This window comes from Suncus etruscus, chromosome 6 (assembly GCF_024139225.1).
Source record: "Suncus etruscus isolate mSunEtr1 chromosome 6, mSunEtr1.pri.cur, whole genome shotgun sequence".
NCBI lineage: Eukaryota > Metazoa > Chordata > Mammalia > Eulipotyphla > Soricidae > Suncus > Suncus etruscus.
Genome location: NC_064853.1, coordinates 34,858,918 through 34,874,133, shown reverse-complemented (window position 1 = coordinate 34,874,133; position 15,216 = coordinate 34,858,918). Strand labels below are relative to the sequence as shown.

General features: G+C 38.9%; 1 protein-coding gene across 1 annotated transcript; it reads left to right on the top strand.

Moving 5' to 3' along the window:
• The first annotated feature begins 9,603 nt into the window (after window positions 1–9,603).
• LOC126011701 (olfactory receptor 2D3-like) lies at window positions 9,604–10,551 on the top strand. The gene has a single exon (XM_049775509.1). The coding sequence runs from the start codon at window positions 9,604–9,606 to the stop codon at window positions 10,549–10,551; it is 948 nt and encodes a 315-aa protein (XP_049631466.1).
• Window positions 10,552–15,216: the final 4,665 nt, after the last annotated feature.

Here is a 15,216-nt window from a genome sequence, read left to right as displayed (position 1 = left end):
GTTGACAAGGTCAGATTTTTCTGGAAAACAATGCAAATTCCTAAAAAATCAAAAAAGTAGGAATTTTGCTACCATCTGACCCGGTAACTCTATTTCTTAGAATATACTGCAAGTCCCCAAAGTAAAATGGAGTAAAGATATATGTATCTCTACGTTCCATCCACTGTTGGAGACAGTGTCCTCTCAGAGGCCAATTTTTCTGTCTTCTGTCTTAACCCAGCTTTTTTCATCTAAAAGCTGCCTATGTGCAGTCCTTGCTGTAAGCCCTTGAACTAACAGGAAAGGTATTTACAGCTGCAGGAATGATTCACTTTGAAGCCCGGAGAGAAAGCAAACAACCCAATACCATTCCCAGATATGGGCTACTCCCTTTAACTTCATTCCGGAGTTAATGGCTATGCAACAAAGCTTGCCCCATCACAAACTGCTGAGAGTTCCGGATAGTGAGCTACAGACCCTACTTTAGGGTCATAGGGCAATTTCTTGAAAGCTGCTGACTTGGGAATGATTGTAAAATTGTCACTGCTTCTCTCTCCCCTCTGGAAGATGATTTACTGCCTTTGTCTCAGGGCTTTCGCGCCAAAATGTATGATTGACACCGTCTTTTTACCTGCCCCTTTCTCCTCCTCTATATAAGAGATGCTGGACCCCAATAAAGGCCACCTTAGACCGGTCTGATCGCCTAAGGTCATTATTATTAACCTCTCTTAGATTTTTTACAGGTGTGGTTGTTCTTCTAGCCCTGCTAAATAAAGGTGCGGTTGTCCGTGAGCCTCTCAGCTGATTCCCGCTGGCCGGGCCCCTCTGGGGGGGCTTGCAGGACCCCGCAATTCACAATAGGCAAAATTTGGAAATGCCCAAATGTCCAAGAATAAATGACTGGATAAGGAAACTATGGTACATGTACACAATGGAATTCATTCTACTGTACAATCTTCACTGGTTGAAACTGTCTAGCCAGAGATTTAGGGTACTTCTCAGGGCAAAAATGTTCTTAAGTTTTCACTTTGATCTAATCAGAGTCAGTAGAATGCAACAGGTGCTTCCTCAGGGAAGGCTGTCAAAACCTCCATGTATTAATCTTAGACAAATTAATTTTTTTTTTCTCTAACCCCAGAGAGTCCTTAATTTTTGATGTAGAGGTGTGGAAAGAAAGGGTGAAATTGCAGATATCTTAATGTGCTAAATTGAAATGTCATGCTCTGCAAATTTTCTTTCTTCTAACTCTCCACTAGTGATATCAGAGTTTTCACTTAAGCAGACTTGTAGGAGCACTCTACAGCTTGTTAGGTTATTTGAATTTTATAAGAAACTTAATTAAGCCACTTTTGTTTGATCCTTTGAGAATAAATGTTAATTGTGAAACATTGAAACAAAAGAAATACTTCAAAAATCACAGGAGACTTCTCTGTAGAGCCCTATGCAAGTGAATCTGGAAATATGAAATGAGTAATTTCCTAGGGATAATCAGTTGATCAAAATTAATCCTTTCAAGCAGTGTTTCCCAAGATGGATGCTACTGCCCCCTGGGGGCCAGTGGAGTGATTCAGGAGATAATAGTCACCTTGTGGGTAGGACAATTTTTGTTTGTTCCTTTAAAGTATATTTTCACTGGGGCAATGAGTAATTTATTTTCTAAAAATCATGGGTGGAGGAGAGGCAAGATAAGTTTGAGAACGTATGCAGAAAGTTTGTGTAAACTTATTTTTATAGAAAAATGTGGATAATAGGGACCGGAGATATAGCATGGAGGTAAGGCGTTTGCCTTGCATGCAGAAGGACAGTGATTCGAATCCTGGCATCCCATATGGTTCCCTGAGCCTGCCAGGAGTGATTTCTGAGCATAGAGCCAAGAGTGACCTATGAGCGCTGCCAGGTGTGACCCAAAAACAAAAATAAAAACAAAACAAAACAAAGAAAAATGTGAAGAGTAGAGGAAGTTGTTAGATATCTACTCCACAAAATGATCGATAGAAAAATGTGGGAATGAATGGACATATTGAATGACCACAGACTGTATGTCACAAATAATTGTCCATGGAAGGTCATTCACAGCAGAGTTTACTAGAACCAGGTAGACAAGTGATGCCAGTCACCTCTTTGCTATTTGCTCAGTGGACACATGAACAAATGACAAGTGAGCAGGGATGGAGATTATCTTTATGGGCTCAACAACATGTCTTCCTCATACAGGACTGACCAGGCCACTACTCCAAAGGACTTTCTGAAAACAGCACAGTCCAACACAGAATCTCCAATATAGCATTGATCCCCAAGGAGAATTATCTGACACTTGTGGTGTTTGATTGTAATGAATCTCTTCCATCAAGGAAGTCACAAAGATTTGTCCTTTCATAAATACAGACTTTAGACATGACTTTTCTTACCCATTCTCTAGTATTTTTAGCATCTCACATATGAATTTACAGACACTAATCCATCATGGTAGTCCAACACAGCACTGCCTCAAATTAAAGAACTCATTTTACCAAGTTGGAAGTACTATCATGAGCTTATGATTATAGAATCCAGTAGCTGAGTCATTTACTACATGACCCAGAAATAACTGATTTTGCTGAAAGGTGGAATATACTGTGAAAGGCTCAGTCATGACTCTAAGTGGGTTACATCTTGAAGAAAAGGACTTTATTGGACACAGTTTCTGCTTTGAATCAAAGACCTTTGTATGCACTGTTTCTCCCATAGCCAAAATACATGGTTTCAAGAATAGATGTGAAGAGGTGGTAGATTCTTTCATACCGAAAAATTCAGTCAGATGATTTGTTTTCCCTTCCAGCTACTTTTCACCTCGGCTAAGTTGGAGATCATTGTCCCTCTGTAAGAAATATTTTTACCATTGGAAAAAAACAGTTGACTCACTAAATTACAAAAGAGACATCAATATGGCCAATTTAATTTCTGATACCACTGAATTACCAAGATAATTTAGGTGTCAATTGACCAACTAGAATAATTGATTCTGGTTACTAAAGGAAATTGAGTTATTGCTGCATGATTGAATGTAAGAATTACATCAATGCAAGATTGAATGCAGGAACTGTATGCAAGAATTCACTTTGGTGGGCCCGAGAGATAGCATGGGGGTAAGGCGGTGGTTCGAATCCTGGCATCCCATATGGTCCCCGTGCCTGCCGGGGTGATTTTCTGAGCATGGAGCCAGGAGTAACCCTTGAGCACTGCCGGATGTGACCCAAAAACAAAAACAAAAAAGAATTCACTTTGGGTAACTTTTTTAGTATTTTCAAGCTCAATAGTGAATGTTAATGAAAAATTATAGTCATCTAAAGAGACAGTATGACTTGTAGCTTGATCCTATAGTAGTGGAAGTTCGAATCATGGAAATAGTACAAAGAAGTTGAGATTCTTACTAAAATGAAGGAAACTATGAAATGGGTAATTGAAGAATAAAGTCACAGAGATAAACTCTGATGCCATGACCAACTATCGAACAAGGACTAGAGTTCTTTACATATGTTCTCTATGGTTATAATGTGAACATGTTTGTGCTCATTCATATGTTTGTACTCTTGTTCTTATTTTCAGAAAAAATATATTATGCACATATTATTGGAAGATAAATTTGTAGTTACAGAACATTTCATGGAATTATGGTAAAATGAAAGGAATAAGTAACACAAACTGCAATCATTTTCACTTGTAAAAAGGATAGATGACCTTTGTAGTAGAAACAGAATTTTGTTAGTTGTAAGGGATTGAAATTGTTTATAAAAAGATGTCTGTGAAACTGAGCAGCCAAAGGAATGGACTGCATTAGTTACCTACTTATCACTTGTCAATTCCAAATGAAGTTTTCAATCTATGCTAACTAATAAATTATAGCATCCACTTAAGTATACACTTAAGTATATATAAATTGATATGATGTTAAGGTTAAAGCAAGTCTGATGTTAAGGTTCCTCTGTTGATTCTAGAAAAGCACTGGAGGAGCACAAGGCTTTTTTTTTTTTTTTAATTCTAGCCCAGGTTATAGGCTATCCAGAATGCATTAGTATCCTTAGTCTAGTTTTTCTTTTACTTTATTTAAGGAAAATGCATCATGTAGTTGACATATACATTTTTCCAGATAAGTGAGATCAAAGTCATTGTAATAAAAGAATAGTTTAAAAAAACAAATGGAAAAGAATAAAGAAAAATTTCAAAAGCAAGTTATTTTTTTTAAAAGCAAGTTATTTTTTAAAAAATTATTTTATTGAAACAATTGTGACCTACAAAGTCCTTCATAGTTAAATTTCAGATATACAGAGAGTCAGGGCCATTCCAAACACCAGTGTCAACCTTCCTTCACTAATGGACCCATAATAAAAGCAAGCTAACTTCTGAAAATTAGGGAGTCATTAATGAAGTCATTAATATAATCTCAGAAGGTTTAGTAAACTCTTATTAGCTGTCCATTCCATTAAATTGGTATGTTCCTATAGGTGTGATAGCATTAAAAATAAAGTTGTCCAGGAATTCAAAGCACTATTACTGTATATGAGAAAAGTTGTGGCCTTGGGTTAGGGCAGGAGATGGGGGTAACTTATTGGTTTCCTGGGAAAGGATAGTAATTCAGATATTCTGGTTTCTTGACCCAGAATCTTCCCTCCTCCTAATCTGTGGGCTCATCTAGCTGGCTTTATGGTGTGTGTTTCTACATTTTAGCTATCTCCTCTAGAAGCATTGACCTAGTTCATTTTGTTTTATTGTAGTTCACATAAGATAACCTCAGTACTGGTTTTGTTGACATTCAGTACAGCATCTCTGAAAATGTAGCAACTTCTTTGGTGACCTGTGCTGACAGGTAGGGCTGTTAGAACCCAACCTTCTCTGAACAGAAAGGAAGCAGGGAATCTTTCGCGTATTGCATCTTATTTCTTGTTTTTCCTAGCCCTTTACAAATATACTGCTGCTCCCAAGGTAATAAATCAACTATGGAGAAAAAAAAGAGCCAGAAAGAGGGTAGGAATTAAATTTATCAATGTGGAGGCATTCCCTAGATTTGTGCCATGGTTTTTAGGGCATTCTTTTATTGCCACTTTTCTCAGAAGCATAGGGATAAGAGGTATTTTTTTTTTTGTCTTATTTTGTTCTGTTTTGTAGCCACATCTAACAATGCTCAACTGTTACTCTTGTCTCTGCACTCAGGAACTACTCCAGGCGGTGCTCTGGGTCATCCATGTGCAAGACAAATGCCTTATCCACAGTATTATTGCTCTGGTCCACATATAGGAATTATATTTTATTGTTTATTTGTTGGGGGCCATACCTGATGGCACTTAGGGATTTATCCTAGTTTTTCTGGTTATCCTGATTCTCCTGGAAAGAGACCATATGAGACCATATGGGGTGTCGATGACCAAATCTGCATTGGCTGCATACAATGCAAATGGTCTACCCACTGTGCTATCACTCCAACTCAAGGGATATTTTTTTCATCCAATATAAAGAAGAAATAGCAGACACTGCACTAGAATAAAAGTTTATGAGGACAGACACTAGATTGAATGGATCTGATCATATTCTGGTCCCTGCACCAAGATGAGAAAAACCTTTGGACACATTTCTCACTCTTTGGGCCTCTACTCCTGAGAACACTTGCTTTTCAGAAGCAATTGACTCAGTACCTGCTGTAGGGAAAGTACTCCATGGTCAACTGTCAACCATCCTAGGAAAGCTGAGTAATCCTTCCAAGGTCTTTCCTAGGTGGTGACAATGGGTGGATGGGTGGGGTGGATGGAGTAGGGCTTTCCTTACCAATAATTATCCAGTAAGGACTAGAGAGGCATATCTCAAACATGGTGTTATTGCAAGTCAGGGCCCACGGGCCAGGTCATGGTCCCTCCCTTGGAGCTGAATGCGTTTGTTCCTTTTCTGTCCCCCAGGGCCTCTTCCCTGTGGGCTCCCTGCTGACACCAAACGGGGAATTCATCCCAGAGTCTCTAATGGGGTGTGGGGAGTGGTGGCAGGAGACAGAGGATACCCTTGCCAGCGCTCCCAGAATGCCTGCAATTAGGCAGAACCATAAAGCTGAGCAAGTTGACTTATGGTAAGAGCTTTGAGTGGCCACATCTCTCTCATCTACACTGAAACACTCACATGAGCAGGACCTTTAAAACCAGGCCATCTTGCTTAGGTGCAGAGAGCTGCATGATGGAGACAAGGAAGTCACTCCCACCTAGGACCTCTCAGAATACTCAGACTTTTCTAGAGACTTCAGTTTCAGAACCCTGTCTTGCTGGATTCAGGAGTTTGTGCACTTCTTTATTTTTGCATTAAGAAGTGGCGGCCTGGATTTATGACTCGTTTCCTGAGATAGCAAACTGGTGAGATGGCTGGTGGCTTGGGGCTGAGGGTAGATCCCAGTATCTGTGGGTGCAGAAGTCAGAGTGATCAACCAGATTTCCCCATCCCTGGGTTGTTTCCATGCTAGCACCACCCTAAATTTTCTGTACACCTTTTCTCAATTCCCAAAGTCCTTTCCTCACGATCTCAACTCTCAATCTTACTCATTCCTAAACCCATTCCTTCACTTATTAATAAAGGAACATTTGTTCATAATTCTGTGCCAGGCATGATACAGGTCCCAAGGTGTCAGGAAACAGAGAAGTGCATAATACAGTTTCATGCATTTTAGTGCATTTTAAACTGCACTGAACCTCTTTTTAAGGGTTGGGAGTTTGGTCACACCCAATGGTATGCAGGGGTTGCTCCTGACTTTATACTCAGGCATCACTACTGGACATAATTGGGGGTACCATATGCAGTGCCAGGGATCATATGAGTGAACTGATGCAAGCCAAGCACCTAAATTAGCTCCTAGATCAACTTTTGTCTTTATAATATTACATTGACAAAGCCTTGAATGTGACATATTCCTCTGCCATGTTAGGCCTCCTCAATTTTTTCTAGTAAAGTTTTCCTACTATATCATTTAGATTTATTACATACTTGATTTGTTACTTGTTATTGTAGTTAAAGATCCATTCAAAAGAAATTTGAAATTTCAGTTCTTTAATCCTTAATGTTTCAATAGTTTATAAAAAAGGATATTATCTTTCTTTTAATATATAACAAATATTGATTATATGATCTTGTTTAATGCAAAAAATACCTATGCTAAAAACCCTGTAAGGGATCAAATAAAGAATTATAAATGATACTTTAATATAATTAATATTCCAATGATATAAATTTTCATAATAATATGATTTATAGCATTTCCTGCTTCCAGAATTATTTACATGTTAGTTATTATATTTTATCAATCTCTCCCAGGTAGTATTCTTGGCCTTTTATTGTCATTGCTGATACTGTCATAATTTTTTTGTTTGTTTGTTTTTCGGGCCACATCCATTTGATGCTCAGGGGTTACTCCTGGCTAAGGCTCAGAAATTGCCCCTGGCTTGGGGGGACCATATGGGACGCCGGGGGATCGAACCGTGGTCCTGATCCTTGACTAGTGCTTGCAAGGCAGACACCTTACCTCTAGCGCCACCTCGCCGGCCCCAATACTGTCATAATTTTAAGATTAGAAACCAGTTATTTTATTTTAAGATTCTTCTGTTTATTTTTTGTTTTGGGGTGATACTCTGTGGCACTCAGGCATTACTCTTGGCTCTGTTCTCACAAATCACTCCTGACAGGCTCTGAAGACCATATGGGATGCCAGGGAGTGAATCTGTGTCAGCCACTTGAAAGGCTAATGCCCTACCCGCTGTGGTATCTATTGCTTGAGGCTCTGTTTTACTTTATTTTTAAAATTTTGTGTCATACCCAGTTTACTCCTGGCTCTATGCTCAGGGATCACTCCCAATGGTGCTTGGGGACCATAAGGGTTGCTGGAGATGTAAACAAGATTGGTTATATTCAATCAAATACCCTACCTGCTGTACTATCATTTCAGTCCCAAGAGCTACTTATTTTATAGAATACGAAAGAATTTAGATTTCTTTGTTGTTACCTAGATCATGTTTTGCACGTTTAACTGAGAAAAATATATAGGTAATATTGCTTGAAATTTACATATGAAGGTTCATGATGTCACTCACTGATATTGATTGCAATCATTCAGTTAAGATGAGCAGTTTCTCTATTTATAGCTGCTATCCATTACTTGTAATGAATAGTTTATGAACTATTAAAACTAGCTTTTTTTTTTTTGTGGTTTTTGGGTCACACCCGGCAGTGCTCAGGGGTTATTCCTGGCTCCAGGCTCAGAAATTGCTCCTGGCAGGCACAGGGGACCATATGGGACGCCGGGATTCGAACCGATGACCTCCTGCATGAAAGGCAAACGCCTTACCTCCATGCTATCTCTCCGGCCCCAAAACTAGCTTAACACTACATAAATATCATCATCTCATCTGACTCACTCCCCCAAAGATTTAACATTTCTTTTCTTTTTTTTTCTTTTCTTTTTTTTGTTTTTTTGGGCCACACCCATTTGATGCTCAGGGGTTACTCCTGGCTAAGGCTCAGAAATTGCCCCTGGCTTGGGGGGACCATATGGGATGCCGGGGGATCGAACCGAGGTCCTTCCTTGGCTAGCGCTTGCAAGGCAGACACCTTACCACTAGCGCCACCTCGCTGGCCCCAGATTTAACATTTCTATCTATCAGATTTATGTCAGGAAACATCATAGCAAAATTTCAACAACAAATTAACATGGAGGATTGTTATCTAGTAGAGGTGAGTAAGTAGTAAAAAGGGATTAAAGAGAATTCTAAGAGATCTAGAAGAACAGGTGGGAAAAGAAAACAGATTTGTAGTAGAAGGAGAGTTTGCTTCAAAGAGACCACGGCTCTAGTCATGCCTTTTTCTTTCATCCAGCTCCCTAGCTGCACCTCCAAAGTGACAAGTTCAAATGATTATATTTTTTGTTCATGTTTAGATTTTCAAGGATGATGTGACTAGAGGAAAACACATCAGCTGCTTTGGTAGGTCAGTCTAAAACTCACAAACAAGTGCTTCAGATGGGAAGTGTTCCTGAGGGATGCCAGGGCTCGTCTGTACCTGCAGGCAGGAAAAACACTGGGAGAGTGACCAGTGTCTTAATAGAATTATTTCCCCTGTTCTTGCTTTATCTCACCTTGCTTTGTTAGTCTAAACATGAACCTCTAGACACCCAACCCCTACTATTTTTATATTAGAAAGACAACCAATCAGCCAATGATTCATTTCTCAAATCTACCTGTTAAGCAACACTCTTTGACATGAGTACTCAATATCCTTCAAGGTGAGTATTATTGCCACATTCATAGATGAAAGGATAAAAAATCAGAAAGGTTAATAAATTTAACATTTTATAGCATGAATCCTGGCTAAGAATACAAATCTTAGTCTTTTAAACTCCAGTACTTAATTTTCTTTCTTTCTTAGTTTTTAATTTTTGAGTCACAAATGACTGTACTTAGGGATCATTCCTGGCATGCTTGGGGGATCATATGGGATATCAGGGATTGTGCTGGGACGGCTAAGTGCAAGGCAAGTGCTCTACCTGCTGTGCCATCTCTCTAGTCCCCCGGCAAGGCTACTGTACTGTAGATGACATTTAATGGGTATAATTTTATTATAGGTTCCATCATGTGGACACCTTCAGGGCAGAACCGCAGCTGGGTGTCTGAATTCATCCTGCTTGGCTTCTCTAGAGATACCATGACCAACCAGATTCTATTCATTGCCTTTCTTATCCTCTATCTCAGCTCAATCTTGGGTAATGCGCTCATTATCATCCTGGTCTGCCTGGATACCCATCTGCACACTCCTATGTACTTCTTCCTTTGCATCCTTTCCTTCCTGGATTTGGGATATATCACCACCACTCTGCCTCAGATGTTGGTACATCTTTTGGCTCACTCTCAGGCCATCTCCTTTGGTGGCTGTTGGGTGCAGATGTATGTGTTTGGTGCCCTGGGGCTGACTGAGAGTATGTTCTTTATAGTCATGGCATATGACCGATATGTGGCCATTTGCTACCCATTGCGTTATACTGTCATCCTCAACTGGCACTTGTGCATTCAGATGGCAGCTGGGACCTGGGCCATTGGTTTCTTTTTCTCTTTGATCCACACCATCTTCACAATGAATCTTCCCTACTGTGGACCCAATATAGTCAACCACTACTTCTGTGAAGGTCCCTCAGTAAGGAGCTTGGCTTGCATGGATACCCATCTCATTGAATTGGTGGACTTGGTCATCAGTGTCTTTATGGTTGCTATTCCTATCTCCCTTATTGTGGCCTCCTATGTTCGTATTACTCTGTCCATTCTCAAGATTAAATCCACACGTGGTCGCTGCAAGGCTTTTTCTACCTGTGCTTCCCATCTGACTGTCGTCACATTCTTCTATGCACCAGGCTTCTACATCTATATGAGGCCCAACTCTAGCTATTCCTCAGAACGAGACAAGCAGGTCTCACTTTTCTACAATGTCTTCACTGCCTTTCTTAATCCTGTGGTCTATAGTCTGAGGAACAAGGACATTAAGGGGGCTTTTCTCAAAGTGGTGTGTCAGAGTAGAGTGACTCTGTGAATTAGGTCAGACAAAGTCTCTGTACTGAGTTCATGCTGAGGGAAGAAAACACACACATATATTACTCATTATCAATTGAACTGTCATTGTTGTTGGCCAGTAGAACAAAGACAGGTTATAAAGCCAGCATGACTCCCTTTTATCAGCTAGCTCCATAAGGTACAGCACCAAACAATTTTGACTTATAATAGTAGTATTTATTTGAGGTTTATATTTCATGTCATGTATAGATATGTTAAGGATTTCTTGCCTCTACAGAATCCAAAAGAGGAATTCCTATGTGGAATGTGCCATTTTTAACAATAGTAATTGTTTAATGGCCCAAATGTAGAGTGACTCTAAGGGTTTGCTCAGAAGTAACCCATATCTCTTGCTCACATTCTAGTGATCCCAATATGAAAACTGGTTTAGATGGTTTTACTCTTTCAGAAAAATTAAGCAAATCACACAATCAGATTAAATTTGTAATACCTCTACAGTGAAAGAAATCAATTTATAATATGATTAAAAGAACTGGGAACTGAAGAATTGTGGGCAGAGGGAGAAGGAACCCTGAAATAATGGTGGAGGGATCTTATAACACTGGATGACTAAACAGTATCACAGAAGATTCAACTAGCACCAACCATGGTCCAGTAAACTCTTAGTCATTGACCTTAGCAATACTATGAAGAGATAACAATCATGTCAAATTGACATATGTTGATCTAAGATTTGATGATTCCATTTTTCTTTTTGTTGTAACAAGCAAAATGAAGTATATTTGCTTGCTGTTGCATGGAGGCAGGCTATGGTGGTAGGTGAGTGACTGGGGATACTGGTGAAGGAATGGTCACATTGGTGGTGGGGTTGATATTTGAACACTTAATGCCTGAAATACTGCATTATGTACAAATTGGTAAATCAAGGTGTTATAATAAAATTATGGTGTGAGCTCTGCAGCAATAAAACAATGACTTTAATACTATTGTTAAGTTATAGCTCAATAAAATTAAATAATTTTTATAGCTATTAAAAACATTTGTTGTTCATGTTCATTTGTAGCTGGGCAATTGACTTTTGGTGATGAGATAATTAGATGCAACCTAAAAGAGAAATTGTTATGTAAACATGCTATTTTATGACAATCATAATTTACTAATGGTCAAAAACATACAATGACTTTTAAAGGTTTTTCTCAGAAGTGTTCCTCTTTTGTGTTCATATTCTAGTGATTAGAATAAATCACCTACCTGGTCTGAATATTTTATTCTGAAAATGTAGAAAAACCATATGGCAATAAGAATGAATTTACAATTCCTCTATAGTAAGAGGACTAAATGGAGATATTATTATAATTCACCATCGTGGCATTGGACCAGTAGGATTAATATAACTAACATAAAGTATAGTAGCTATAAGCAACATGATGCATAGAATCAGTAGAGGGAAAAAGTGGTAGATGAATATGTAAAGGGAATATGTAAATCACAAATAGCTATAGACAACATTAAAATATAGATAATACTGTAGTATGTAGAGCCAGTGTAGTCCATGCACCCAATTAATACATGGGATCCAAGTAGCTTTTAGGTTTAAAATACTTTATATTGTTTTGTAGAGGATAGAGAATTTATAAGTGACCTGAGTTCTATTTTCAATCTTGATAACTTCTCTTGCTTTGGGAAATTTACTTCTTTTGCTAGAACTTTCTTGGATTAGGCAAAAAATTAACATTTAAAATGTTATGGTTTCAAGACCTATTTTTCCTTAAGTGTGTGCAACATAAAGGGTATATGTGAAACTCAAATAAAATAAGCATGTGAAGCCTTATGAAACATAGATAACAAGAAATTACAGAGACAAAAATAGGCACATGTCAGTTGCTTCTTTGTAAAACATAATGGACAGTCCACAGAGCAGTGACTTACTCTTTCTAGGAATCTGAATGACAAAGGTGCCCTGGGAATACTGGCACTGAACTTCAGAGTTAGCAGTGATATCCAACTTCCTTTCAGGCTTCATTGGTGACCAGGAGGTCGTGGGAGTAAATTAGTTCCATTTCTCTTGAGTATTCACTGTGTCTCAGGTAGTATCAGGCACATAGAAAATGAAAGAAATATATATGAGGAACTCTGTAGTCCTGGAGTTATAATAGCAGAAACCAAGAAGATGTCAGAACACATTGTGGAGACTAATGACCTCACAGTCCTCACCTCTGAGTGAGATTTTTCTCAGTGGCTGTCAAACACAAAGTACCAGGCTATACTTCATTTCATTCTATCCACCACTGCAAAATTTAACATTTTGTATGATATGCATACTAGGAGGAGTTAGAAAGAAATGAAGAAATAATAAATCAAATAGAAATAAAATTCAGGGCCCAGAGAGATAGCACAGTGGAGTTTGCCTTGCAAGCAGCCGATCCAGGACCAAAGGTGGTTGGTTCGAATCCCTGTGTCCCATATAGTCCCCCGTGCCTGCCAGGAGCTATTTCTGAGCAGACAGCCAGGAGTAACCCCTGAGCACTGCCAGGTGTGGCCCAAAACAAAAAATAAACAAAAACAAAACAAAACAATAAAAGAAATAAAATTCAGTCATTTAAAATTTAAGTTGCCGTTTAGAAAAAAAATAATGGCTGCCAGTACCTCTCAGGTAGTCCAGTCTAGGATGATAGCTTTTTGGCAGTCTCAGAAAGGATAGTAGCTTCCCCTTTCTGCATGAATGATAGTAGACTAATGCCATTCTCAACACCTTCCAACAGAAAGGGTCCAACTTTGCCAGTTAACATTATCAATCTTCCAAGCCACCTAATTTCTTTTAAATATATAATTTCTGCATTGCATGGTCTCTTGGTGACACCTCAGTGTCTCATAATGTCACCCAATAGTTTCACAGGAAGTCTGATGAAGAAGTTACATAATAATCTACCACACATCAGAGAACCTAACAGTAGAAAAGAAAGATCAACTAGCATCAACCATGGCCCAATAAGCTCTTAAATACTGACTTTAGTAATACTATGGAGAAAGAAAAAATCATTTCCAATTGACCTTAGATTTAAATATTGATCTTAGATTTGGTAATTCCAGTTGCCTTTGTGTTGTAACAAGTAATATGAAGTAAATTTGCTTGTTTCTGCCTGGAGGCAGGCCATGGTGGTAGACTGATGACTGGGGATACTGGTGAAGGGATGGCCACACTAGTGTTGTAGTTGGTGTTTGAACACTTAATATCTAAAATGATTTTATTATGAACAGCTTGGTATATCATGGTGTTATATCATGTAACACCATGTTAATCATGGTGTTAAAATAAAAAAACATTAAATTGTATTAGGGACTGGAAAGATAGTACAGTGGGCCAAAATTGTATTATGACTTGGCTCTGATTTTTTTTATATATCTTTCTTTAAACACCTTGATTACAAACCTGATTGTAGTTGGGTTTCAGTCATATAAAGAACACCCACCTTCACCAGTGCAACATTCCCACCACCAATGCCCTAAAGCAGGGGTCTCAAACTCAATTTACTTGGGGGCTGCAGGAGGCAGAGTCGGGGTGATCCTTGAGTGCAAAATCAGTAGTAAGCCTTGAACATTGGGGGTGTGTGTGACCCAAACAACTAAAACAAAACAGAAAAAGATTCCTCTAAGGCAGGGCCACAGAATGTTGTACACGGGCCACGAGTTTGAGACCCCTGCCTAAAGAATAACTACACTGACAACTATCATAACAATGTGAATAAATGAGAGAAGTAGAAAGCCTGTCTCAAATACAGGTGGGGTGAGGGATGGGAAGGAGGGACTTGACTCTGAAACATGTACTCAAATATGTTATCACACCCAGCCTAGTAGGATATGTGGGTGGTTATGGGTATAGCTATAGCTGCACCAATGGACTCTATGACAGTATCCTAAGATTTCAGAATGAAAATAAAAGATCCTACAAACAATTAGGGCAATTCTCTTCCCTTTTAGGAGAAAGTAGAATGCAATGTTAGCATGGATTAGAAGACTTGACCAGGAGAGCTTCAGTTTTTCAGGGGGTTAGATTGAAGTACTTAGGGTGGGGAGAGGATTGGGTTTGTGAAGGTGTGACACCAGGATAGTGTAATGAGTGGGGGAGAAGACAGAAAGAAGCAAGAGCAACTGATAGTTTGGATGTATTACATTGAAGAGAGTATGGTCTTGGTTTTTTTTTTTTGGTCTTAGACCATTTTTATCATGGTCTCTTCTTCCTGAAAATTCACTAATGGGGACCAATTCTACTGTTAGTTATCATTTAGTGGGAAGTTCTCATGAAATTTGAAGTCCACATAACAGCACACTTTTTGAGAAATAGAACTTAAATTTGTTGCAATTAATTAAATGTTAATTGGATCTCTCAGTGTTTTTGTTTTGTTTTGTTTTGTTTTTTTGGTTTATAGGCTACACCTGGTGACACTCAGGGGTTACTCCTAGCTATGTGCTCAGAAATTGCTCCTGGCTTGGGGACCATATGGGATGCTGGGGGATCAAACCACGGTCTGTCCTAGGCTAGCACAGGCAAGGCAGATGCCTTATCGCTTGTGCCACTGCTCTGGCCCCTCAGTGTTTTATATATATATATATATATATATATAACTCTCTTCACCACATACCTACCCTTTATATTTCCTTCAACAACAACAAAAGAGAGGTTGTT

What these genes read in the sequence shown, in the direction of transcription:
- LOC126011701 (XM_049775509.1), top strand. Translation starts at nt 9,604, where the DNA reads ATGTGGACACCTTCAGGGCAGAACCGCAGCTGGGTGTCTGAATTCATC.